Here is a 24,577-nt window from a genome sequence, read left to right on the forward strand (position 1 = left end):
TTCAATGCCATTCTCCCAAATCATCCCACCCTCTCCCTCTCCCTCAGAGTCCAAAAGTCTGCTCTACACATCTGTGTCTCTTTTGCTGTCTCGCATACAGGGTCATCCTTGCCATCTTTCTAAATTCCATATATATGTGTTAGTATACTGTATTGGTGTTCTTCTTTCTGGCTTACTTCACTCTGTATAATCGGCTCCAGTTTCATCCATCTCATTAGAACTGATTCAAATGTATTCTTTTTAACAGCTGAGTAATACTCCATTGTGTATATGTACCACAGCTTTCTTATCCATTCATCTGCTGATGGACATCTAGGTTGTTTCCATGTCCTGGCTATTATAAACAGTGCTGCGATGAACATTGGGGTACATGTGTCTCTTTCAATTCTGGTTTCCTCGGTGTGTATGCCCAGCAGTGGGATTGCTGGGTCATAAGGCAGTTCTGTTTGCAATTTTTTAAGGAATCTCCACACTGTTCTCCGTAGTGGCTGTACTAGTTTGCATTCCGACCAACAGTGTAGGAGGGTTCCCTTTTCTCCACACCTTCTCCAGCATTTATTGCTTCCTGACTTTTGGATCGCAGACATTCTGACTGGTGTGAAGCGGTACCTCATTGTGGTTCTCATTTGCATTAAAAATATGGAACGCTTCACGAATTTGCGTGTCATCCTTGCGCAGGGGCCATGCTAATCTTCTCTGTATCGTTCCAATTTTAGTATATGTGCTGCTGAAGCGAGCACTGGAAAATTCTTAAAGAGAAGGTAATACCAGACCACCTTACCTGCCTTCTGAGAAATCTGTATGCAGGTCAAGCAGCAACAGTTAGAACTTGACTTGGAACATCAGATTTGTTCCAAATGGGGAAAGGAGTATGTCAAGGCTGCATACTGTCATCCTGCTTAATTTAAATTACATGCAGAGCACATCATGTCAAATGCAGGCTGGATAAAGCACAAGCTGGAATCAAGATTGCTGGGAGAAATATCAATACCTTAGAAACACAGATGACAGCACACTTATGGCAGAAAGCAAAGAAGAACTAAAGAGCCTCTTGATGAAAGTGAAAGAGGAGAGTGAAAAAGTTGACCTAAAACTCGACATTCAGAACACTAAGATCACGGAATCTGGTCCCATCAGTACAGTTCAGTTGCTGTCGTGTCCGACTCTTTGCGACCCCATGAATCGCAGCACGCTAGGCCTCCCTGTTCATCACCACCTCCCGGAGTTCACTCAGACTCACGTCCGTCGAGTAAGTGATGCCATCCAACCATCTCATCCTCTGTCGTCCCCTTCCCCTCCTGCCCCCAATCCCTCCCAGCATCAGAGTCTTTTCCAATGAGTCAACACTTCGCATGAGGTGGCCAAAGCACTGGAGTTTCAGCTTTAGCATCATTCCTTCCAAAGAAATCCCAGGACTTATCTCCTTCAGAATGGACTGGTTGGATCTCCTTGCAGTCCAAAGGACTCTCAAGAGTCTTCTCCAACACCCACAGTTCAAAAGCATCAATTCTTCGGTGCTCAGCTTTCTTCACAGTCCAACTCTCACATCCATACATGACCACTGGAAAAACCATAGCCTTGACTAGACGGACCATAGTCGGCAAAGTAATGTCTCTGCTTTTGAATATGCTATCTAGGTTAGTCATAACTTTTCTTCCAAGGAGTAGGCGTCTTTTAATTTCATGGCTGCAGTCACCAGCTGCAGTGATTTTGCAGCCCAAGAAAATAAACTCTGCCACTGTTTCCACTGTTTTCCCATCTATTTCCCATTTAGTGATGGGACCAAATGCCATGATCTTCATTTTCTGAATGTTGAGCTTTAAGCCAACTTTTTCACTCTCCTCTTTCACTTTCATCAAGAGGCTTTTTACTTCCTCTTCAATTTCTGCCATAAGGGTGGTGTCATCTGCATATCTGAGGTTATTGATATTTCTCCCGGCAATCTTGATTCCAGCTTGTGTTTCTTCCAGTCCAGCGTTTCTCATGATGTACTCTGCATATAAATTAAATAAGCAGGGTGACAATATACAGCCTTGACATACTCCTTTTCCTATTTGAAACCTTCGTCCAAGGTAAGGAGCAGCGGCTGCGCTTTCCTGGAGCAGCCGTGAAGAGGTACCCCACGCCCAAGGTAAGAGAAACCCAAGTAAGATGGTAGGTGTTGCAAGAGGGCATCAGAGGGCAGACACACTGAAACCATACTCACAGAACTCTAGTCAATCTAATCACGCGAGGACCACTGCCTTGTATAACTCAATGAAACTAAGCCATGCCCGCGGGGCAACCCAAGATGGGCGGGTCATGGTGGAGAGGTCTGACAGAATGTGGTCCACTGGAGAAGGGAATGGCAAACCACTTCAGTATTCTTGCCTTGAGAACCCCATGAACAGTATGAAAAGGCAAAATGATAGGATACTGAAAGAGGAACTCCCCAGGTCAGTAGGTGCCCAACACGCTCCTGGAGATCAGTGGAGAAATAACTCCAGAAAGAATGAAGGGATGGAGCCAAAGCAAAAACAATACCCAGCTGTGGATGTGACTGGTGATAGAAGCAAGGTCCGATGCTGTAAAGAGCAATATTGCATAGGAACCTGGAATGTCAGGTCCATGAATCAAGGCAAATTGGAAGTGGTCAAACAAGAGATGGCAAGAGTGAACGTCGACATTCTAGGAATCAGCAAACTAAAATGGACTGGAATGGGTGAATTTAACTCAGATGACCATTATATCTACTACTGCAGGCAGGAATCCCTCAGAAGAAATGGAGTAGCCATCATGGTCAACAAAAGAGTCCAAAATGCAGTACTTGGATGCACTCTCAAAAATGACAGAATGATCTCTGTCTCCAAGGCAAACCATTCAATATCACAGTAATCCAAGTCTATGCCCCAACCAGTAACGCTGAAGAAGCTGAAGTTGAATGGTTCTATGAAGACCCAGAAGACCTTTTAGAACTACCACCCAAAAGAGATGTCCTTTTCATTATAGGGGACTGGAATGCAAAAGTAGGAAGTCAAGAAACACCTGGAATAACAGAAAATTTGGCCTTGGAATGCGGAATGAAGCAGGGTAAAGACTAATAGAGTTTTGCCAAGAACATGCACTGGTCATAGCAAACACCCTCTTCCAACAACACAAGAGAAGACTCTACACATGGACATCACCAGATGGTCAACACCGAAATCAGACTGATTATATTCTTTGCAGCCAAAGATGGAAAAGCTCTATACAGTCAACAAACACAAGACCGGGAGCTGACTGTGGCTCAGATCATGAACTCCTTATTGCCAAATTCAGACTCAAATTGAAGAAAATAGGGAAAACTGCTAGACCATTCAGGTATGACCTCAACCAAATCTCTTATGATTATACATTGTAAGTGAGAAATAGATTTAAGGGCCTAGATCTGATAGATAGAGTGCCTGATGAACTATGGAATGAGGTTCGTGACAGTGTACAGGAGACAGGGATCAAGACCATCCCCATGGAAAAGAAATGCAAAAAAGCAAAATGGCTGTCTGGGGAGGCCTTACAAACAGCTGTGAAAAGAAGAGAGGCGAAAAGCAAAGGAGACAAGGAAAGACATAAGCATCTGAATGCAGAGTTCCAGAGAATAGCAAGAAGAGATAAGAAAGCCTTCTTCAGCGATCAATGCAAAGAAATAGAGGAAAAGAACAGAATGGGAAAGACTAGAGATCGCTTCAAGAAAATTAGAGATACCAAAGGGACATTTCATGCAAAGATGGGCTCGATAAAGGACAGAAATGGTATGGACCTAACAGAAGCAGAAGATATTAAGAAGAGGTGGCAAGAATACACAGAAGAACTGTACAAAAAAGGATCTTCATGACCCAGATAATCACGATGGTGTGATCACTCATCTAGAGCCAGACATCTTGGAATGTGAAGTCAAGTGGTCCTTAGGAAGTATCACTACAAACAAAGCTGGTGGAGGTGATGAAATTCCAGTTGAGCTCTTTCTAATCCTGAAAGATGATGCTGTGAAAGTGCTGCACTCAATACACCAGCAAATTTGGAAAACTCAGCAGTGGCCACAGGACTGGAAAAGGTCCATTTTCATTCTAATCCCAAAGAAAGGCAATGCTAAAGAATGCTCAAACTACCGCACAATTGCACTCATCTCACATGCTAGTAAAGTCATGCTCAAAATTCTCCAAGCCAGGCTTCAGCAATACGTGAACCGTGAACTTCCTGATGTTCAAGCTGGTTTTAGAAAAGGCAGAGGAACCAGAGATCAAATTGCCAACATCTGCTGGATCATGGAAAAAGCAAGAGAGTTCCAGAAAAACATTTATTTCTGCTTTATTGACTATGCCAAAGCCTTTGACTGTGTGGATCACAATAAACTGTGGAAAATTCTGAGAGAGATGGCAATATCAGACCATCTGACCTGCCTCTTAAGAAATCTGTACACAGGTCAGGAAGCAACAGTTAGAACTGGACATGGAACAACGGACTGGTCCCATCACTTCATGGCAAATAGATGGGGAAACAGTGGGAAAGGTGACTGACTTTATTTTTCTGTGCTCCAAAATCACTGCAGATGGTGATTGCAGCCATGAAATTAAAAGATGTTTGCGCCTTGGGTGAAAATCTATGACCAACCTAGACAGCATATTAAAAAGCAGAGACGTTACTTTGCCAACAAAGGTCTGGTCCAGTCAAAGCTAGGTTTTTCCAATAGTCATGTATAGATGTGAGAGTTGGACCATAAAGAAAGCTGAGTGCTAAAGAATTGATGCTTTTGGACTGTGGTGTTGAAGACTCTTGAGAGTCCCTTGGACTGCAAGGAGATCCAACCAGTCCATCCTAAAGGAGATCAGTCCTGGGTAGGACTGATGTTGAAGCTGAAACTCCAATACTTTGGCCACTCTAATGAGAAGAGCTGACTCATTGGAAAATACCCTGATGCTGGGAAAGATTGAGGGCAGGAGGAGAAAGGGACGACAGAGGATGAGATGGTTGGATGGCATCACCGACCAATGGACATGGGTTTGGGTGGACTCCGGTAGTTGGTGATGGACAGGGAGGCCTGGCGTGCTGTGGTTCATTGTGTTGCAAAGAGTCGGACACGACTGAGTGACTGAACAATCCTTTCCCAGAATGTTTCACCATCTCAAACATAAACTGTACCCAGTGACTATCCCAAGGCCGTGTTAACCTCTACTCTACTCCCTGTGTCTGTGAATTTGTCTATGCTAAGGACATCACGTAAGCGGAATCGTAGCAGTTTTACGTGTAGCTTATTTCATTTAGCATGATATCATCGTTAAGTATGCATCCGAATTTCATTCTTTCTTCAGGCTGCATACTATTCCATTGCGTGGATATACCGCACTTTATCCATTCATATGTGGATAGACATTTAGGTTCTTTCTACCTTTTAGCTGTGAATAATGTTGCTATGAACACTGATATACAAATATCTTAGTCCGTTTTGAATTCTTTTGGGTATTAATCTAGCAGTGAAAATTTTGTATCATAGAGTAATTCTATATGTAACTTTTTCAGGAACCAGCAAACTGTTTTCTAGATCAGCTTTATAACTTTATATTTCTAGCAGCTATGGACAAGGGTAGCAATTTCTGTTCATCTTCACACTTGTTTTCCGTATTTTTGAAAATAGCCCTTGAATGGGTGTGAAATGGTATTTAGTTTTGATGAACATTTTACTCATGACTAATGATTTTGAGCTCATGGGCTTATTGGTTATTTGTATGTCTTCTTTGGAGAAATATCTATTTTAGTCCTTTACCAATTTTTGAATTAGGCTGATTTTTTGTTCTTATTGAGTTGTAGGAACACTTTATATATTCTGATTATTTGACCTCAATCAGATAGATGAATTCCAAATATTTCCTCTTGTTCTGTGGGTTGTCTTTTCAATCTCCTAGTAGTATCCTTTGATGCACAAAAGTTTTAAATTTTAATGAAGTCTAATTTATTTTTCCTTTAGTTGCCTCTTTTTGATGTTGTATATGAGAAAGCCTTGCCAAATCCAAAGTCATGAATATTTGCATTTATGTTCTAAGAGTTTTTATAGTTTTAGTTCTTCAATCTAGGTATTTGATCCATTTTTTAATTAATTTTTACTTATGGTTTAAAGACCCAGCTTCATTGTTTGCACATGTTCAGTCCTTCAGTCATGTCCAACTCTTTGCAATCCCATGGACTGTGCCCACCAGGCTCCTCTGTTCATGGAACTTTCCAGGCAAGAACACTGGAGTGGGTGGCCATTTCCTACTTCAATTCTTATGCATGAGAATATACAGTTTTCCAAGCACCGTTTATCACAGAGACCTTTCTCCTCCATTGCATGATCTTTAAACCCTTATGAAAGTCGCTTGGCCACTGAAATGAGGATTTATTTCTGGGCTCAGTCTCACTCCATTGGTCTCTGTGTCTGTCCCAAAGCCAGCACCACATGGTTTTGATTTCTGTACTTTTATAATGTTTTCAAATTGGGAAGTGAGTCTTCCACATTCTTCTATTTCAAGATTATTTTATCTGTCCTTAGTCCTCTAAAATTCCATAGGTTTCTATAGTCTGCCATTGGGTTTGGTAAGGATTGCACTGATTCTGTATTATATTGTTTGGGGTAGTATTGCGAACTTAACAATACTGTCTTCCAACCCACCAGCATGGGATGTCTATTTATTTAAATGTTTCTTTCAGCAATGTTCTGTGGTGTTGTTATAGTAAAGTCTCAGTGTACAAATTTTATACCTACTTGGTTAAATTTATTCTCAAGTGTTTTATTCTTTTTTGATGCTATGGGAAACTTAATTTCCATTTCAGATTATTAACTGATAGGGTATAGAAATACAATTGATTTGTGAATTTGCATCCCACAACTTTGCTAAATTCATACTGTAACTGTATGTACTGTGTATTATTTAGGAAACTCTACGTGTAACTTTGTGTTCCTAGGAGTTTGCCCATATCATCAACATTATCCAATTTGTTGGCATGAAGGGGTTCATAGTCTTATAATCCTCTGTATTACTGTAAAGTTCAGTAGTATCCTCTCTTTCATTGTTTTAAGCAGTTTGAGTCTTCTCTCTTGCTCTTAAGTCAATCTATAGGTTGGTGAAAAAGTAATTATGGTTTCAGACCACGTATTTTAAATCATTATAAATAGATACCATTACAATCAACATATTTTTGCCAACAAGAAATCAGTCTGTTTATTCCTGTATCATAAAAACCCATGCTCTGGGATTCAGAGAACCCTTGGAAAGCATTTTCTGCCTCCTGCTGATTGTGAAAGCATTTTCAGTGCAGAAAGTTGTCAAGGTGCTTGAAGCGGTGGTAGTATGTTAGCAAAAGATTGGGCGAATATGGTGGATGAGACAACACTTCACAGCCCACTGCGTTCAATTATTGAAGCATCGGTTGTGTGGTGCGCAGGCGGGCGTTGCTGTGGAGGAGAACTGGGCCCATTCTGCTGATCACTGCTGGCTTCAATCATCACCATTTCAGTGCGTCTCAGATTTACCGAGATCACATTACTTGCTGAGGTGCATTACATCTGTATGTACCTCTCAGATGTAATGGTTTTGCCAGGATTCAGAAAGCTGTAGTGGATCAGTTGGGCAGCAGACGACCAAATAGTGATCACCTTTTTTGGGTGCAAGTTTGGCTTCAGAAAGCGTGCTTTGGAGCATCTTCTCCGTCCAGCGACTGAGCTGGTCATCGGTGGCTGTCATATACAATCCACTTCTTTTCGTCACACGTCACAATCCAATCAAGAAATGGTTCACTGTTTATTGTGTAGAATAAGAGAAGACAACACTTCAAAATGATGATTTTTTTTAAATTTTCGGTACCTCATGAGGCACCCACTTACCAAGCTTCTCAGCTTCCAATTTGCTTCAAATGCCCAATCACCATACAATGGTTGGTGTTGAGTTCTTTGGCAACTTCTCATGTAGTTGTAAGAGGATCAGCTTCCATAATCCTCTCAATAGGTCATCGTCAACTTCTGATGGCCGACAACACAACTGCCTGCCTGGTCTTTAAGGCTCTCTTCTTTGCAAAACTTGAAACACCACTGCGCTGTAGGTTTGTTAGCAGTTCCAAGGCCAAGTGCATTGCTGATGCCACACATTTTCTCTGCTGCTTTAGTCAGTTCAGTTGCTTAGTCGTGTCCGACTCTTTGCGACCCCATGAATCGCAGCACGCCATGCCTCCCTGTCCATCACCATCTCCTGGAGTTCACTCAGACTCACGTCCCTCGAGTCTGTGATGCCATCCAGCCATCTCATCCTCGGTCATCCGCTTCTCCTCCTGCCCCCAATCCCTCCCAGCATCAGAGTCTTTTCCAATGAGTCAACTCTTCTCATGAGGTGGCCAAAGTACTGGAGTTTCAGCTTTAGCATCATTCCTTCCAAAGAAATCCCAGGGCTGATCTTCAGAATGGACTGGTTGGATCTCCTTGCAGTCCAAGGGACTCTCAAGTCTTCTCCAACACCACAGTTCAAACACATCAATTGTTCGGCGCTCAGCCTTCTTCACAGTCCAACTCTCACATCCATACATGACCACTGGAAAAACCATAGCCTTGACTAGACGGACCTTAGTCGGCAAAGTAATGTCTCTGCTTTTGAATATATTATCTAGGTTGGTCATAACTTTTCTTCCAAGGAGTAAGCGTCTTTTAATTTCATGGCTGCAGTCACCATCTGCAGTGATTTTGGAGCCCCCCAAAATAAAGTCTGACACTGTTTCTACTGTTTCCCCATCTATTTCCAATGAAGTGATGGGACCAGATGCCATGATCCTTGTTTTCTGAATGTTGAGTTTTAAGCCAACTTTTTCACTCTCCTCTTTCACTTTCATCAAGAGGCTTTTTACTTCCTCTTCAATTTCTGCCATAAGGGTGGTGTCCTCTGCATATCTGAGGTTATTGATATTTCTCCCGGCAATCTTGATTCCAGCTTGTGCTTCTTCCAGTCCAGCATTTCTCATGATGTACTCTGCATAGAAGTTAAATAAGCAGGGTGACAATATACAGCCTTGACGCACTCCTTTTCCTATTTGGAACCAGTCTGTTGTTCCATGTCCAGTTCTAACTGTTGCTTCCTGACCTGCATACAGATTTCTCAAGAGGCAGGTCAGGTGGTCTGGTATTCCCATCTCTTTCAGAATTTTCCACAGTTTCTTGTGATCCACACAGTCAAAGGCTTTGGCATAGTCAATAAAGCAGAAATAGATGTTTTTCTGGAACTCTCTTGCTTTTCCCATGATCCAGCGGATGTTGGCAATTTGATCTCTGGTTCCTCTGCCTTTTCTAAAACCAGCTTGAACATCAGGGAGTTCACGGTTCACGTATTGCTGAAGTCTGGCTTGGAGAATTTTGAGCATGACTTTACTAGCATGTGAGATGAGTGCAATTGTGTGGTAGTTTGAGCATTCTTTGGCATTGCCTTTCTTTGGGATTGGAATGAAAACTGACATTTTCCAGTCCTGTGGCCACTGCTGAGTTTTCCAAACTTGCTGGCATATTGAGTGCAGCACTTTCACAGCATCATCTTTCAGGACTTGAAACAGCTCAACTGGAATTCCATCACCTCCACTAGCTTTGTTTGTAGTGATGCTTCCTAAGGCCCACTTGACTGCACATTCCAGGATGTCTGGCTCTAGATGAGTGATCACACCATCGTGATTATCTGGGTCATGAAGATCCTTTTTTGTACAGTTCTTCTGTGTATTCTTGCCACCTCTTCTTACTGTCTTCCGCTTGTTAGGTCCAGACCATTTCCGTCCTTTATCGAGCCCATCTTTGCAGGAAATGTTCCTTTGGTATCTCTAATTTTCTTGAAGCGATCTCTAGTCTTTCCCATTCTGTTCTTTTCCTCTATTTCTTTGCATTGATCGCTGAAGAAGGCTTTCTTATCTCTTCTTGCTATTCTCTGGAACTCTGCATTCAGATGCTTATATCTTTCCTTGTCTCCTTTGCTTTTCTCCTCTTTTCTTTTCACAGCTATTTGTAAGGCCTCCCCAGACAGCCATTTTGCTTTTTTGCATTTCTTTTCCATGGGGATGGTCTTGATCCCTGTCTCCTGTACAATGTCACGAACCTCATTCCATAGTTCATCAGGCACTCTATCTATCAGATCTAGGCCCTTAAACCTATTTCTCACTTCCACTGTATAAGCATAAGGGATTTGATTGAGGTCATACCCGAATGGTCTAGCGGTTTTCCCTTCTTTCTTCAGTTTAAGTCTGAATTTGGCAATAAGGAGTTCATGATCTGAGCCACAGTCAGCTCCTGGTCTTGTTTTTGTTGACTGTATAGAGCTTTTCCATCTTTGGCTGCAAAGAATATAATCAGTCTGATTTCAGTGTTGACCATCTGGTGATGTCCATGTGTAGAGTCTTCTCTTGTGTTGTTGGAAGAGGGTGTTTGCTATGACCAGTGCATGTTCTTGGCAAAACTCTATTAGTCTTTTCCCTGCTTCATTCTGCATTCCAAGGCTATATTTGCCTGTTACTCCAGGTGTTTCTTGACTTCCTACTTTTGCATTCCAGTCCCCTATAATGAAAAGGACATCTCTTTTGGGTGTTAGTTCTAAAAGGTCTTGCAGGTCTTCATAAAACCGTTCAACTTCAGCTTCTTCAGCATTACTGGTTGGGGCATAGACTTGGATAACTGTGATATTCAATGGTTTGCCTTGGAGATGAACAGAGATCATTCTGTCGTTTTTGAGATTGCATCCAAGTACTGTACTTCGGACTCTTTTGTTGACCATGATGGCTACTCCATTTCTTCTGAGGGATTCCTGCCCGCAGTAGCAGATGTACTGGTCCTCTGAGTTAAATTCACCCATTCCAGTCCATTTTAGTTTGCTGATTCCTAGAATGTCGACATTCACCCTTGCCATCTCTTGTTTGACCACTTCCAATTTGCCTTGATTCATGGACCTGACACTCCAGATTCCTATGCAATATTGCTCTTTACAGCATCGGACCTTGCTTTAGACCCATTTTGAACTTGAATAAGGAAATCACTCAAATTTGCTTTTTGTCTAATATCATTCTCCTAGTCTAAGATAAATATAAAATAAAAAGTAATGGCATTAGCAAAAAAACATAAAGCAACAAATGTGCATTAACATGATGTATTCGGACACGACTGAGCAACTGGACTGGACTGAACTGATGACATAACCACATTTAAGAATGTATTCCAATATCAAACAGCAAAGTCCAACAGTGCAGAACTGCAATTACTTTTGCATCAACCTAGCTAAAGGTTTTTTTTTTTTTTACTTTGTTGTTTTTATTATTATTTTTGCCTAATATATATTTTATTGAAGTATAGTTGACTTAACACTTCAGGTGCACAGAAAGGTGATTCCCTTGTACATGTACACCCATTATTTTTCAGATAATAGAAAATATATTCTAGGTTATTACAAGATAATTGACTATAGTTCTGTGTATAATATGGTAAAACTTTTGTTCCATATCTATTTTCCTTAACTAGAAATCTAGGATTCTATTTATACTAAGTCAAACAAGTGGAATCAAAATGTCATAAATTTTTTAGTTAGGCAAAAGTTGGTAAGTGTTCTAAAACATATATATTATACACACTATTTTTATAGATGTATACAAAAGCTTTTCTACTGCAGTTGATAAAGACTTGAGAAAAAACATCAAAAAAAAAGAGAAGGAGAAATTAGAAAACGTAAACTAAATGAAATGGGAGCACTGAATATGAAAAAGTGAAACTCGATCAAAGATCATCATATAGTCCAGGTGCTTTTAAACATGACTGCTCATTAGAAACGTCTGGAGCTCTGGAGAAAAACAAGCAATACTCGAGCATTTGTATTTTTCTAAAATTGCAAGATAATTCTGATACCCATTTGGATTTTAAAAAGTGGTTACAAGTTTTCCTATTAAATGGTAGTTTCGGTGATACCGAATTCTGTTATTTTCTGTTGACCAATCATGATACAATGGTATTAAGTGAGTAATAGTTACATAATCATAATAGTAAAAGATGTGAAGATGTTTATGTTTTCACAATCAACAGCCAGACAAAAAATAAGAGATAATTACAACTGCAAGCTATCATGGGAACAAGATTAACCTGCTGCTGCTGAGTCGCTGCAGTCGTGTCCGACTCTGTGTGACCCCACAGACGGCAGCCCACTAGGCTCCTCCGTCCCTGGGATTCTCCAGGCAAGAACGCTGGAGTGAGTTGCCATTTCCTTCTCCAGTGCATGAAAGTGAAAAGTGAAGGTGAAGTCGCTCAGTCGTGTCCGACTCTTAGCGACCCCATGGACTGCAGCTTTCCAGGCTCCTCCGTCCATGGGATTTTCCAGGCAAGAGTACTGGAGTGGGGTGCCATTGATAGCTACATACAATCTGGGGTGTCAAGCAGAGTGATGTGATACATGCACATTTTCATGGAATTCTCTGTTCCACATGGCCTGTCTTTTGGTTGGTGCATTTAATCCATTTGCATTTAAGGTAATTATCAATATGTATGATCCTATTACCGTTTTCTTAATTGTTTAGGGGTTATTTTCTGCAGGTCTTTTCTTTCTCACGTGCTTCCTGCCTAGAAAAGTTCCTTTAGCCATTTGTTGTAAAGTTGGTTTGGTGGTGCTGAATTCTCTTACCTTTTGCTTCTCTGGAGAGCTTTTGATTTCTCCATCAAATTGGAAGGAGTCTTGCCGGTAGAGTATTCTTGGTTTTAGGCTCTTCCCTTTCATCACTTTTGATTACTATGTGTTGGTGTGTTCCTCCTTGGGTTTATCTTGCCTGGGACTCTGTGCTTCCTGGACTTGGTTGATTATTTCCTTTCCGATGTTGGGAAGTTTTCAGCAATTCTCTCTTCAAATAATTTCTCAGGATCTCTTTCTTCTCCTCCTGGGGCCCCAAGGTGCACATGCTGGTGTGTTCGTTGCTGTCTCAGAGGTCTCTCAGGCTCTCTTCATTTTCTTTTCATTCTTTTTTCCATATTCTGTTCTGTGGCCGTGATTTCCACCCTTCTCCTCCAGGTCATTCATCAGTTCTTATACCTGTTATTCTATTGATTCCTTCCAGGGTAGTATTCGTCTCTGGTTTGTCCTTCAGTTCTCCTAGGTCTTTGGACATTTCTTTCATCTTCTCCACTGTTTTCCCCAAGATCCTGGACCGTCTTCACTATCACTTTTCTGAATTTGTTTTCCAGAACATTGCGTTTTTCCAGAACATTGCCTGTCTCCATCTCGTGGTTTTCCTGGAATTTTATCCTGTGCCTTCATCTGAGACATAACTTTCATCTTGATTAATGTTCTGTAATATGGTTTTTGTTTGTCGCTGTGGGATTGTGCTTCTTCTTCTGTCTGCCCTCTGACAGATGAGGCTGAGGCTTTTGTAGGCTTCCTGATGGGAGGGACTGGCTGTGGGGAAGCTGGCTCTTGCTCTGGTGCATAGGGCCTTGTTCAACTCTTACTGTCTGTTCTTTCCTCTATTGTTTTTTAGCCTCAATTTCCTGCCTCTGCTTCATCCTCTTCTATTGCTTTCCATCTGCTAACTTTAGGTTTAGCTTGTTCTTTTTCTAGTTCTTTAAGGCATCCAATTATATTATTGATCTTGCAATGGAGAAATTTATAGCTATGAATATCCCTCTGAGCAGATCAAAAGGCTACAGTTAGAACCAAACATGGAACAAAGAACTGGTTCAAAATTGGGAAAGGAGTGTGTCAAGGCTGCATATTGTCACTCTGTCTCTTTACAATATACGCAGAGTACATCATGCAAAATGCCTGACTGGATGAATCACAGTCTGAAATCAAGATTGCTGGGAGAAATATCAACAACCTCAGATATGCCTATGATACCACTCTAATGGCAGAAAGCAAAGAGGAACTGAAGGGTCTCTTGATGAGGGTGAAAGAGTGAAAAGGCTGGCTTCAAACTCAACATGACAAAAGCTGCCTGGGAGAGAGGGCAGGAAGGGGCTTCTAAGGTGCTGATTAAGTTTCTTGCTGCAGTTGGTTGTTCCATGAACATGTGCTTTATGGTAATTCACTAGACTGTACTTTTGAAGTAATTCCATGAAATATGCTTTTGCAACTTTTTAAATTTAATGTTGGCTGCACTGCGTCTTTGCTGCTGCACGTGGACTTTCTCTAGCTGTGGCAAACAGCTGTCTCTGGCTGCAGTGCGGGGCTCCTCACGGCAGTGGTTTCTCTTGTTGTGGAGAGCAGGCGCGGTAGCTGAGGCCCACGGGCTTTGCTGCTGCCCAGCATGTGGAATCTTCCCCAGCCAGCAACTGAGCCTGGGTCCCCTCCACTGGCAAGCGGATTCCTGACCACTGGAAACCAGGAAAGCCTAAGGCAGGCTTTCTGTGTTCTCTGTTTCACAGCGCATGCTAAGTTGTCTCAGTTGTGTCTTACTGACTCTGTGCAACCCCAACGGACTATAGCCTGCCAGGCTCCACTGTGCACAGATTCTCCAGCAAGGAATACTGGAGTGGGTGCCATGGCTGTCCCCAGGGGATCCTCCAGACCCAGCAATCAAACCCGCGTCTCTTATGACTTCTGCGTTGGCAGGCTGCTTGTTTTTTTTTAAAAACCACTAGTGCCACCTAGGAAGTCCATATTTCACAGTATAAAAGGCAAATAAACACAGTAGCCTTGAGCTGGTAACAACCTTAAACATTTCATAAAAGCAAGGGTTAGAAACAGGGAGGGAGGTTCAAAGGGAAGGGGAGATACATACACACACAGACACACACACACACACCTATGGCTGATTCATGTTGAGGTTTGACAGAAAACAACAAAATTCTGTAAAGCAACTATCTTTCAATACAAAAAGAAAAAGGAAAAAGGGGTTAAAAACAAGAAAAAAAAGGAAGGATTAATACTCTCTGGAAGAATCCACCTTCAATCCAGAACTCAAAAGAACTTTCTGGTAGTGCACCAAGTTAAATGGGTTCAATGTAAGGAAGAAAAAAGCCCACAAAACATACCGAGAAGGATGTCACTATCAGAGCCAGCAGGAATAAAAGGCCTCAGAATTAGATCCACAAAAACTGGGGGTACTGGAGTCAACATAAATGTGGGACTGACAAATCTCTAAGAAAACTTAAAAACAAAGGGAAAGCACACATTAGCATTAATGGTAGAAAGGTGCTGCAGAAACTAATTAGCTTACAAGAGAATATTTTGAACTTTATACCACAATCTTACAAAAAGATGAAATGCACAATTTGTAGAAACCTGCAACTGATTTTAAATATGAATAATTCTGAAACATTAAGAAAAAAAAAAACCCGGGTCTTCACTTGTGGTCCAGTGGTTAGGACTCCATGCTCCCAATGCAGGTCTGACAGCTGGTTAGGGGGTGAGAGCCCGCATGCCGCAACCAAGACACAGCACAGGCAGAAAGAAAAAAATCTGCATTTTAAAATCTTTCCTTGATGGGTCAGTGTAACCTGTGAACATGTATTTTTAAAAACCCAAAACCAAACATTCGGATCAGAGAAAAAGCAAGAGAATTCCGAAAAAACATCTACCCTTGCTTCACTGAAGTGAAGTTGCTCAGTCGTGTCCGACTCTTTGCGACCCCACGGACCACACAGTCCACGGAATTCTCTAGGCCAGAGTACTGGAGGGGGTTGCCATGCCCTGGTCCAGCGGGTCTTCCCAACCCAGGGATCAAACCCAGGTCTCGCGAATTGCAGGCGGATTCTTCACCAGCTGAGCCACCAGGGAAGCCAGTCGCCTGCCCGCAGTGCAGAAGACCTGAGTGTGATTCCTACGTCCAGAAGACCCCCTGGAGACGGAAACGACAACCCACTGCAGTATTCTTGCCTGGAAAACCCCATGGATGGAGCCTGGTGGGCCACAGTCCGTAGGGTTGCAGAGAGTCAGACGCAACTGAACGACTACACTCTTTCTGCTTCACTGACTGCACTAAAGCCTTTGACTGTGTGGGTCACAAGTTGTGGAAAATTCTTAGAGATGGGAATACCAGACCACCTTACCTGCCTCCTGCGGAATCTGTATGCAAGTCAAGGAGCAAGTTAGAGGTGGACATGGAACAATAGACTGCTTCCAAATTGGGAAAGAAGTATGTCAAGACTGTATATTGTCACCCTGCTTATTTAACTTATATGCAGAGTACATCATGCGAAATGCCGGGCTGGATGAAGCACAAGCTGGAATCAAGATTGCTGGGAGAAATATCAATAACCTCAGATACACAGATGACCACCCTTATGGCACAGAGTGAAGAGGAACTAAAGAGCCTCTTGATGAAAGTGAAAGAGGAGTGAAAAAGCTGGTTTAAAACTCAACATTCAGAAAACGAAGCTCACAGCATCTGGTCCCATCGTTTCACAGCAAACAGATGGAGAAACGATGGGAACAGTGAAAGACTTTATTTTCTTGGGCTCCAAAATCACTACAGATGGTGACTACAGCCACTAAATTAAAAGACGTTTACTCCTTGGAAGAAAAGCTATGACCAACCTAGATAGCTTATTAAAAAGCAGAGACATCACTTTGCAAACAGAAGTCCAAATAGTCAAGGCTATGGTTTTTCCAGTAGTCATGTATGGATGTGAGAATTGGACCATAAAGAAGGCTGAGCATCGAAGATGCTTTTGAACTGTGGTGTTGGGGAAGACTTTTGAGAGTCCCTTGGACTGCAAGGAGATCCACCCAGTCCATCCTAAAGATTAGTCCTGAATATTCATTGGAAGGACTGATGCTGAAGCTGAAGCTCCAATACTCTGGCCACTTGATGCAAAGAACTGACTCATTGGAAAAGACCCTGATGCTGGGAAAGGTTGAAGGCGGGAGGAAAAGGGGACAAAGGATGAGATGGTTGGATGGCATCACTGACTCAACGGACATGAGTTTGAGCAAGTTCCCGGAGTTGGTGATGGACAGGGAAGCCTGGCGTGCTGCAATCCACGGGGTCACAGAGAGTCAGACAGGACTGAGCGACTGAACAAAACCAAATAGTGGCAAGACAAAGAAACATTTAAGTCAATACATCATGAACAAAGTGGATTTACCAAAGAAATGCAAAGCTGGTATACACTGAAAGAAAAATCAATGTGAAACATACTATTAACTGATCTCAAGGGGAAAAAATCCTCTACCCCAGTAGAGAAAAAGGATCAATAAGGACATACATCCATAGTGGACAAAATAAAACAGAAATAAAAGGCAAACTCTTACCTCATGGTTGGAAAAGGAACCTTCCTTTCCTATTAATTATCTTACAAGTCCAGCAAGAAAAAGAATGTTCCAAGAATTAGAACAAGTTGGACTGTGAAGAAAGCTGAGCACTGAAGAACTGATGCTTTTGAACTGTGGTGTTGGAGAAGACTCGAGAGTCCCTTGGACTGCAAGGAAATCCAACCAGTCCATTCTAAAGGAGATTGGTCCTGGGAGTTCTCTGGAAGGAATGATGCTAAAGCTGAAACTCCAGTACTTTGGACACCTCATGCGAACAGCTGACTCACTGGAAAAGACTCTGATGCTGGGAGGGGTTGGGGGCAGGAGGAGAAGGGGACGACAGAGGATGAGATGGCTGGATGGCACCACGGACCCGATGGACGTGAGTCTGAGTGAACTCCGGGAGATGGTGATGGACAGGGAGGCCTGGCATGCTGCAGTTTATGACTAGCACATAGTTGGGACACGACTGAGCGACTGAACTGAAGATGATATGGCTGTGAATGAAAAGGATTCAATAGAACCCAGAGTCTTACCAGAATAAAGCTTTGGCAAAGATGCTTACACAATATACAAAAACCACTATGTGCAAACAACAGAAAAATGTAGTTAAAACACAAGTTTCAAAAGTAAGAAGCCTAGAAACAAGCCCCTTCAGTAGCCAGTTTTGCGGGCCCTGCTGCTAACGCTCACGCTTCTCCCCTCCTGGGGCCTGCCGGGGACGGAGGCCTCCTGGATCCTAGCTTCAGGACCACTGCTGGGTTTCAGTGGCCACCCAGAAGTGTGGGGTCAGTCCCAGCCCCAGGTCTCAGGAGGCCCGTACCCCGGAAGGGCACTGGGCCTGAGCCTGTACTCAGGAGCTGTTCCTCTTCACCCTACCTAGACTACGCAACTGAGTTTTTGTCTCCGGTGGTCTCCTGTGAAAGGCAGGCCTCTGAAGCTCACCAGTCGTGTGCCCCCGAGCCCCGGGCCTCGAGCATGTGAGCCTGCTCCATCTTGGGACCACCAGACAGGAATGGAGAGAGGCAGACAGGAATGGAGAGAGGCACACAGGAGGACAGCTCTGCCATCCCTTCTCTGGAGACCTCAGGCCCATCCGTCTTTTCAGCTTTCCCAAGGCACTGACAGGCACGCCACGCCCTCCTGGGCCCCTTTCCCACACGGAGGACAAACCGCGTATGGTGGTTGGTGCACCAAGTCCACGCTGCTCAGAGCTCTGCTCCTGAGCTGGAACTGGCAAGACTGAGCAGACAGCCCCCAGTCAGCCTCACTTCTCAGGGGCTGAAGTTAAATTCTGATCAATTAGGGATTCCAGGGCCTGGACTTGCAGCTCCACCCAAGAGTAACCCTCTTACCCGCTGGCTTCTAAGCTGGTACATGACCAAGCCACCTTCCCACATGTGTGCCCCAAGATACACAAAGCTGGAGGTAGACAGGAATCACGTACCTTGGGCAAGGGTGCAGGGCGAGAGGTGAAATGGATCCTGATGAATAAATGAACACACGAAAAACGTACCTGGTTCAAGTTAATGATTTATTTTCACCTGTAACACTAGCAGAGAAGTCAAAACCAGACTGACAAACATGGATAAAGTTTATAAACAGAACAAAGAAAGATCTGAACTATGTACACTGAGGGAGAGAAAGGGATTTTTCTGTATCAACTTTTCCTATTTTGCAATTTCTGAACAGTAGAAACTAAACATTTCCCCCCAGTTTAGTATGAAGGAACACAACTTGTATGATCAACCATCTGTCCTTAAGCATAAAGTGTAAGAGATTTTGGCTGTGTAGTTGTCCTGGCTCCTGAAGTCTGGGTATTGTTAGAACATTAAAAAGAAAAAAAAAAAAAAGAGTGTTCCATGAAGCCCAGAAAGAACTGCATGGGGACACTGTCTACTTAAACGGCAGACAGTGCCCGGCATGGTGACGAGAACTGATGTCCTGCCTTCCTCGATTATAAGGAGAAAATAGTACTTTTATCAAACCAACTGGAAGTGAGCCAGTTATCAAAGTCAGAATGAAGCATGAAGTTTCCTTTCACAGAGAAGGGACACTCCTTCGGCCCTGTTTAAAGTGAATTCTGCGCTGAGTCCCTGCTCCTCCAGAAGGAAAACCTGAAGGCCAGTTATTGCTAGCAACGCCAGAGGAGGCCCCCTTCCACCTTGAAGCTGTTTCACACAGAAGGCTGTGGGTCTGGCTTGAAGCCCTCTGAGGAAGGAAGGGGTGGAGGTGGAGGTGGCAGGCTCTGCAGGGCTTCTCTCCCGGGAGCCACCCCCAGGCCACCACGCCACCTCCTCGAGGACCAGAGGCTCTCACACCTGGAGTTGAGCAGAAGGGTGTTATCTGGGCCCCTGGGGAGGAAAAATCTAAGGAGCAATCGAAGCCCAAAGGATCAAGGCCCAAAGGCCAGAAGAGCAGCTTCTGAAACGAGTATCAGTTGCGGGGGTGGTGGTACCCAGCTTGAGTCTGGAGAGCCGAGCTTTGAATCGCAGGTGGCTGTGACTTGGGCAACAGGATGGACGTGGGCAGCTGATAAGGCCACAGTGACTGCCACCGCCGCCTGGATCTATGCTTGAGTAGACGTTAGGCAGTGGGAACTGAGGACCAGAGGGCCTATGGTAAACACAGGATGATTTTATCAGAAAAGAGGACACCCGATCACGTGCCTGCCCCACTGTGACTCCTGCGCCAGTGAGCTCAGGCGCGGGGCCAGTTCCTGAGAACAGGCGGTGAGCAGGACGGGGCGACCCAGGCACCGCTCCGCAGGTGGCACGAGGCCTCCCAAGGACACTGGGAGTGCTACATCTCCTGGGCTGCTGGAAAGGAGGCAGAGGACGGGCTTTATTGCACGTTTCGTCCTTAGAAAACTAGGGATTGCCCTGCGAGGCCTTGGTGATCTGCAGGAACCTCTGACATCGATGTAGGCGGAATCATGGGTGGCCTCTGAATCACAGGGGATGGAAAACAAAGTCCAGTGGTTGGTCTTTCCGGGGCCACGCTTGTGTCTGGGATCCTCAGACTGGATGGACCGTGTGTGGCTTGCGCTGCAGTGGGCAGACGCCTGGGACGAGGTAGCATGCCCAGGAGAGCTGGGCGGACCTGCGTGCTCTCTGGCCAGGGCTGGCGCTCCATGACACCGCCAGGTGGAAGGTGGGGCAAACTCTCCAAACGGGGGAAAACTTCTTGGCAAACGTGCAGCTTCTGAAAGAGGCTAGAACCATGACTCTTATTTCCAATGTGCCTGACTCCCTCTCTCCTACCATGGAACCAGACTACCCAGGAGATGTCAACCAGCTGGGAGGGGCCTGGCTCCAGCTCCATGGCATCCAACTAGAGGTGACAAAAGGATCTAAGATGGGGTTGGAAACAAGAGAGCAGTTTACATAGTGGACGTTGATTCTGAAATAGTCTTTTTGAGCTCAAGAAACTGGAGGCAGATGAGCCGCGTAAGGCTGCAGAGAGAGCCCAGCCAGGCTCTGTGCGGCCCCTTGTCTCTCCGGAGCACACTCAGCACCTCATATGTAAATGGGGTGGTACCGTTTGTGGCTCATCTTTTTCCTGCAAGTCGGGCAAGTGTTAGCACTCTTCAGGGAATCGCGGAGGCACTGGCTACAGAAGACGTGGCCACACTCTGTAGAAACGATGAGGCGTCCGTTCTGCACAATCTGGAAAGCAAACAGCCTTCACGTCACATCCTGTACCTGAGCGGCCGGAGCCCCAGCGTGCACGCCGCCTGTTCCTAAGGTGACGAATGAGCGGGGAGGGGCCGGGGGCTGCAGCAGGAAAGCAGGGAGGGGGTCTGGAGTACTAAGGATGCTCCTCTGAGGCTCAGGCAGGTACGGGCGGCGTCTCTGAAGCTGAGGAACAGGCAGGAACCAATCTCGGGCAGCGAGAGCCCAAGTTGAAGCCCTGGGGCTCCAGGAACCCCAGGCACACAGTAGGGCAGAGCCAGAGGGCCCAGGGCCACCGGAAACGCTCGCAGCTTCTGCCGAGCCCGGGCGGGGAACACACAGGACTGGCACTTGCACAGGGCAGTGCAGGGAACGAAGGGGCCAGAGTTCAAGACCGTGCCGCCCAGAGAGAGGGCACGTCCTCCCCTCACAGATGTGCGCCACGCCACGTGCCAGACCCGGCACGCCTGCAGGACAGGTGTCAGAGCCCACCCGCGAGAAGTGCTCATCTCACTCCCTGCCTGGAGCAGCAGAGACCAGGACCAGGGGCGACGCAGCCGAGCCTGCTTACCTCCGAGTACCCGTCCATGCAGATGGGACAGCTGACGGTGCCCGAGGGCCTAGAAGCACAGAGCTCACGTCAGGGGAGCAAGCCGGACGGCCAGCTCCTAACGCTGCGTGGCTCCATCTAAGCCGCCCACGGCCCCTCCTCACAAGAGCCTCCTGCAGCCTGCCACAGCCCAGGCACTTGGGAGGCTGGCAGTGCCATGGCGCAGGGGTCCTCAGAGAAAGGGGGGCAGAGAGCACAAGAGAAAGTGCAGACAACAGGAGTCCCCCGTGCAGCCGCCCTGTCTGGGGCAGGAGCTGGCTGAGCACCGCCTTCCTCCAAGCATTCCTGCTGCAGGAGGCGGGGGTGCTGGGGCTCACCCCAGCTACTCACACACACCCTGGCAGTGCCTGGTGCACCCGGTCAGGTCACGGGGGGGACAGTGGAGCCCAGCCTGGGGCCCGCCCGCCACCCAGATGCGGCAGCAAGCCCTTCCTGAGCCCAGGGGTCGAAGCATTTGCCGAGGGGCCAGTATTTCTAACACCCTGCCTCCGCCCAACCTCTTCACTGAAAACTGGAGGAAGAAGGGATCCTCATTCCCGGGACAAGCGCCCATGTGTCCAGAGGCTGCCTGGCAGACAGCCTGCCCCCAGCACGGCCCCTGGTACCTGAAGCCCGCAGCTGCCTCCTCCCTGGCGCTCCTGGGGGAGTGGGTGGTCACATACACGTCCTTGTCCCGGGCCAGCTCCTCCTCGTCACTGCTCACCACACAGCTATCCGCGTGGTCCTGGCGCAGCCGCCGGCCATTCCTTCTCGGCCGCCTCCTCTCTAAGGTGTGAGTCCTCGTTCAGGGAAGGGCCTCTCAGCCCCATCCCTTTCGGGACCAGCTGCCTTCCCAGCCGTCTTCCCAGGAGGGGCCCCCAACCCTGCTGCGAGCAGGCCAGGGGTGAGTCCCCGAAGCAGGCAGGGCTGCCCCAGGGGGTATTCCCGCCCACAGAGCAGGCGGGCCTGCAGCACCGCCCTCGCCCAAACCCAAGAAAGGAGGGAGACCACTCACCTTCAACAAACTTGGAAACAGGAGAAAAACAGAAGAGAAAGACACAGTTAACTTGACATATGATATTCTGTACTCTTTAAAAACTCTTCAACAATCAGGCTGATGCATTTGGGTCCCACGCGGGATCCTCAGGGGAGCAGCCAGGCCTTGAGCGGCTGAGCCTGGTGCCCGGTGCTGAGGAGTCCCGGGAGCTGGCACGTCACTCACCCTCCCGGAGCTGCCCATGGCCTCTTCTGAAACAGAGGCTCCAGTGCCCACAGCGCCACGCTGCTGCGAGGACCAGGCGAGACCACACGATGCCAAGGGCACCAAGGGCGGCTGAGCCCACCACCTGCCCCGCCTATCCCCACACCCCACAGGCTACTGCCAGAGATGGGGCTTTACTAGGAGAAGGCTTTGCAGGGTTCATGCTTTACCAACTGGAGGTGGTCAGGTAGAGACCCTGAGAACAGCACATGCCATGCAAGGACACCAACCCAGCCCTGCGCTGGAGGCGGGTGGAGACCGGCAGGGAGAACCCTCCAGCCCAGGGCCGGGCTCCAGGCCAGCGGCCTCGCCACGCTGCGTGCACGCTGTGGCTCTTACATGCCAAAGTCCCCGGCAGTCCTGCTGCTCCCACTGCCCCCAACAGCATTTGCTCGCTTCCCATCTGTGTCACCGTCTAGTAATTCTCACCACGTTTCAAACTTTTTCATTGTTGTCATATTCACTATGGCTCTACCTGATCAGTGATTTCTGATGCAACTACCCTAATTGTTTTAGAGCACTACGAACCTCACCAATATAAGATGATGAGCTTAAGTGATAAATACGTGTTCTGACTGTTCCACAGACCAACTGTACCATGACTCCCTCCCTCTTCTTGAGCCTCCCTACACCCTAGACACAACAATACTGAAATTAGGCCAATTAGTCACCTTACAGTGGCCTCGCAGTGTTAAAGCGAAAAGGAAGAGCTGCATATCTCACTTTAAATCCCAACCTAGAAATGACAAAGCTTAGTGAGGAAGGCACTTCAAAGGTTAGGACAGGCCAAAAGCTAGGTCTCCTGCACCAGTCAGCTAGCTTGTAAATGCAAAGGAAAAGTAGTTCCTCAAGGAAATGAGGACGTGCTCCTCCAGTGAACGCACAGTGATAAGAAAGTCAACAGGCTTCCTGCTGCTGTGGAGAAAGAGTGGCCTGGACGGAAGATCCAACCAGCCACAGTATCTCCACAAACCAAAGCCCAAGCCAGAGCAAGGCCCTAACTCTCTTCAATTCTGTGAGAACGCAGAGGGGCGAGGAAGCTGCAGAAAGTGTGAAGCTGGTGGGGTTGGTTCCCAAGGTCGAAGGAAAGATGCCGTCTCTGGCACACCAGAGTGTGCAGGTGGAGCCCCAAGTGCTGACGGAGAAGCTGCAGCAAGTCACCCAAAAGAGCCAAGACCACTTCTGGGGGGCTACATCAGACAGCAGGCTTTCAGCATAGACACAGCCTCTATTAGGAGGAGATGCCATCCAGGACTTTCGTAGCTACAGAGAAGTCAATGCCTGCTTCAAAGCTCAGACTGACTCCCTTGTTAGGGGCTTAATAGCTGGTTGAAGTCAACGCTTGCTCACCACTCCAGAAGCTCTACGCCCCTAAGCATGGCGCTGCATCGACCCCTCCCTATCTGCGCACACGGAGCACAGTAACTGCGCGCCGCGCGGCCACTGGGCGTCTTGCCTGCTGGCGCTCACTGCTCAGAAAAGATTCCCTTCAGAACAGCCCCTCCCACAGACAATGCGCCTGATCACCCGAGAGCTCTGATGGGGATGGACAACCAGACGAATGCTGTTTCTTGCCGAGTAACACAACATCCTGCAGCCCATGGATCAAGGAGGCATTTCAACTTCCAGGTCTTGTAATTTAAGAAATATATTTCTAAGCCTACAGCTGCCATAAACAGTACTTTCTCTGAGGGATCTGAGCAAAGTAAACCCAAAACCATCTGGAAAGCAGAGATATCACTTTGCCAACAAAGGTCTGTATAATCAAAGCCATGGTTTTTCCAGTAGTCAGGTATGGATGTGAAAGTTGAACCATAAAGATGGCTGAGTG

General features: G+C 46.1%; 1 protein-coding gene and 1 non-coding gene across 14 annotated transcripts in view; both read right to left on the bottom strand.

The window, feature by feature from the left end:
- Positions 1–633: 633 nt before the first annotated feature.
- On the bottom strand, positions 634–740 carry LOC138443042 (U6 spliceosomal RNA). Its single transcript, XR_011257969.1, has one exon. It is a non-coding gene; the product is annotated as a U6 spliceosomal RNA (small nuclear RNA).
- Positions 741–18,742: 18,002 nt separating this feature from the next.
- The window catches only part of RNF4 (ring finger protein 4), a 32,157-nt gene continuing 26,322 nt past the window's right edge, over positions 18,743–24,577 (bottom strand). For 10 of the 13 annotated variants that reach the window (XM_069594904.1, XM_069594900.1, XM_069594909.1 and 7 more), the window contains 3 exons: positions 22,112–22,271; positions 21,468–21,516; positions 18,743–20,890 (listed from right to left, as the gene is read on the bottom strand). In XM_069594904.1, coding sequence (XP_069451005.1) covers positions 20,741–20,890; positions 21,468–21,516; positions 22,112–22,271 — 359 coding nt within the window. In that variant the 3' untranslated portion in view covers positions 18,743–20,740. Of the gene's footprint in view, positions 20,891–21,467; positions 21,517–22,111; positions 22,511–24,577 lie in introns of all 13 variants that reach the window. The other 3 variants (XR_011257908.1, XR_011257909.1, XM_069594908.1) reach the window with 2 other exon arrangements.

The sequence above is a fragment of the Ovis canadensis genome, chromosome 6 (genome assembly GCF_042477335.2).
Source record: "Ovis canadensis isolate MfBH-ARS-UI-01 breed Bighorn chromosome 6, ARS-UI_OviCan_v2, whole genome shotgun sequence".
Taxonomy (NCBI): domain Eukaryota; kingdom Metazoa; phylum Chordata; class Mammalia; order Artiodactyla; family Bovidae; genus Ovis; species Ovis canadensis.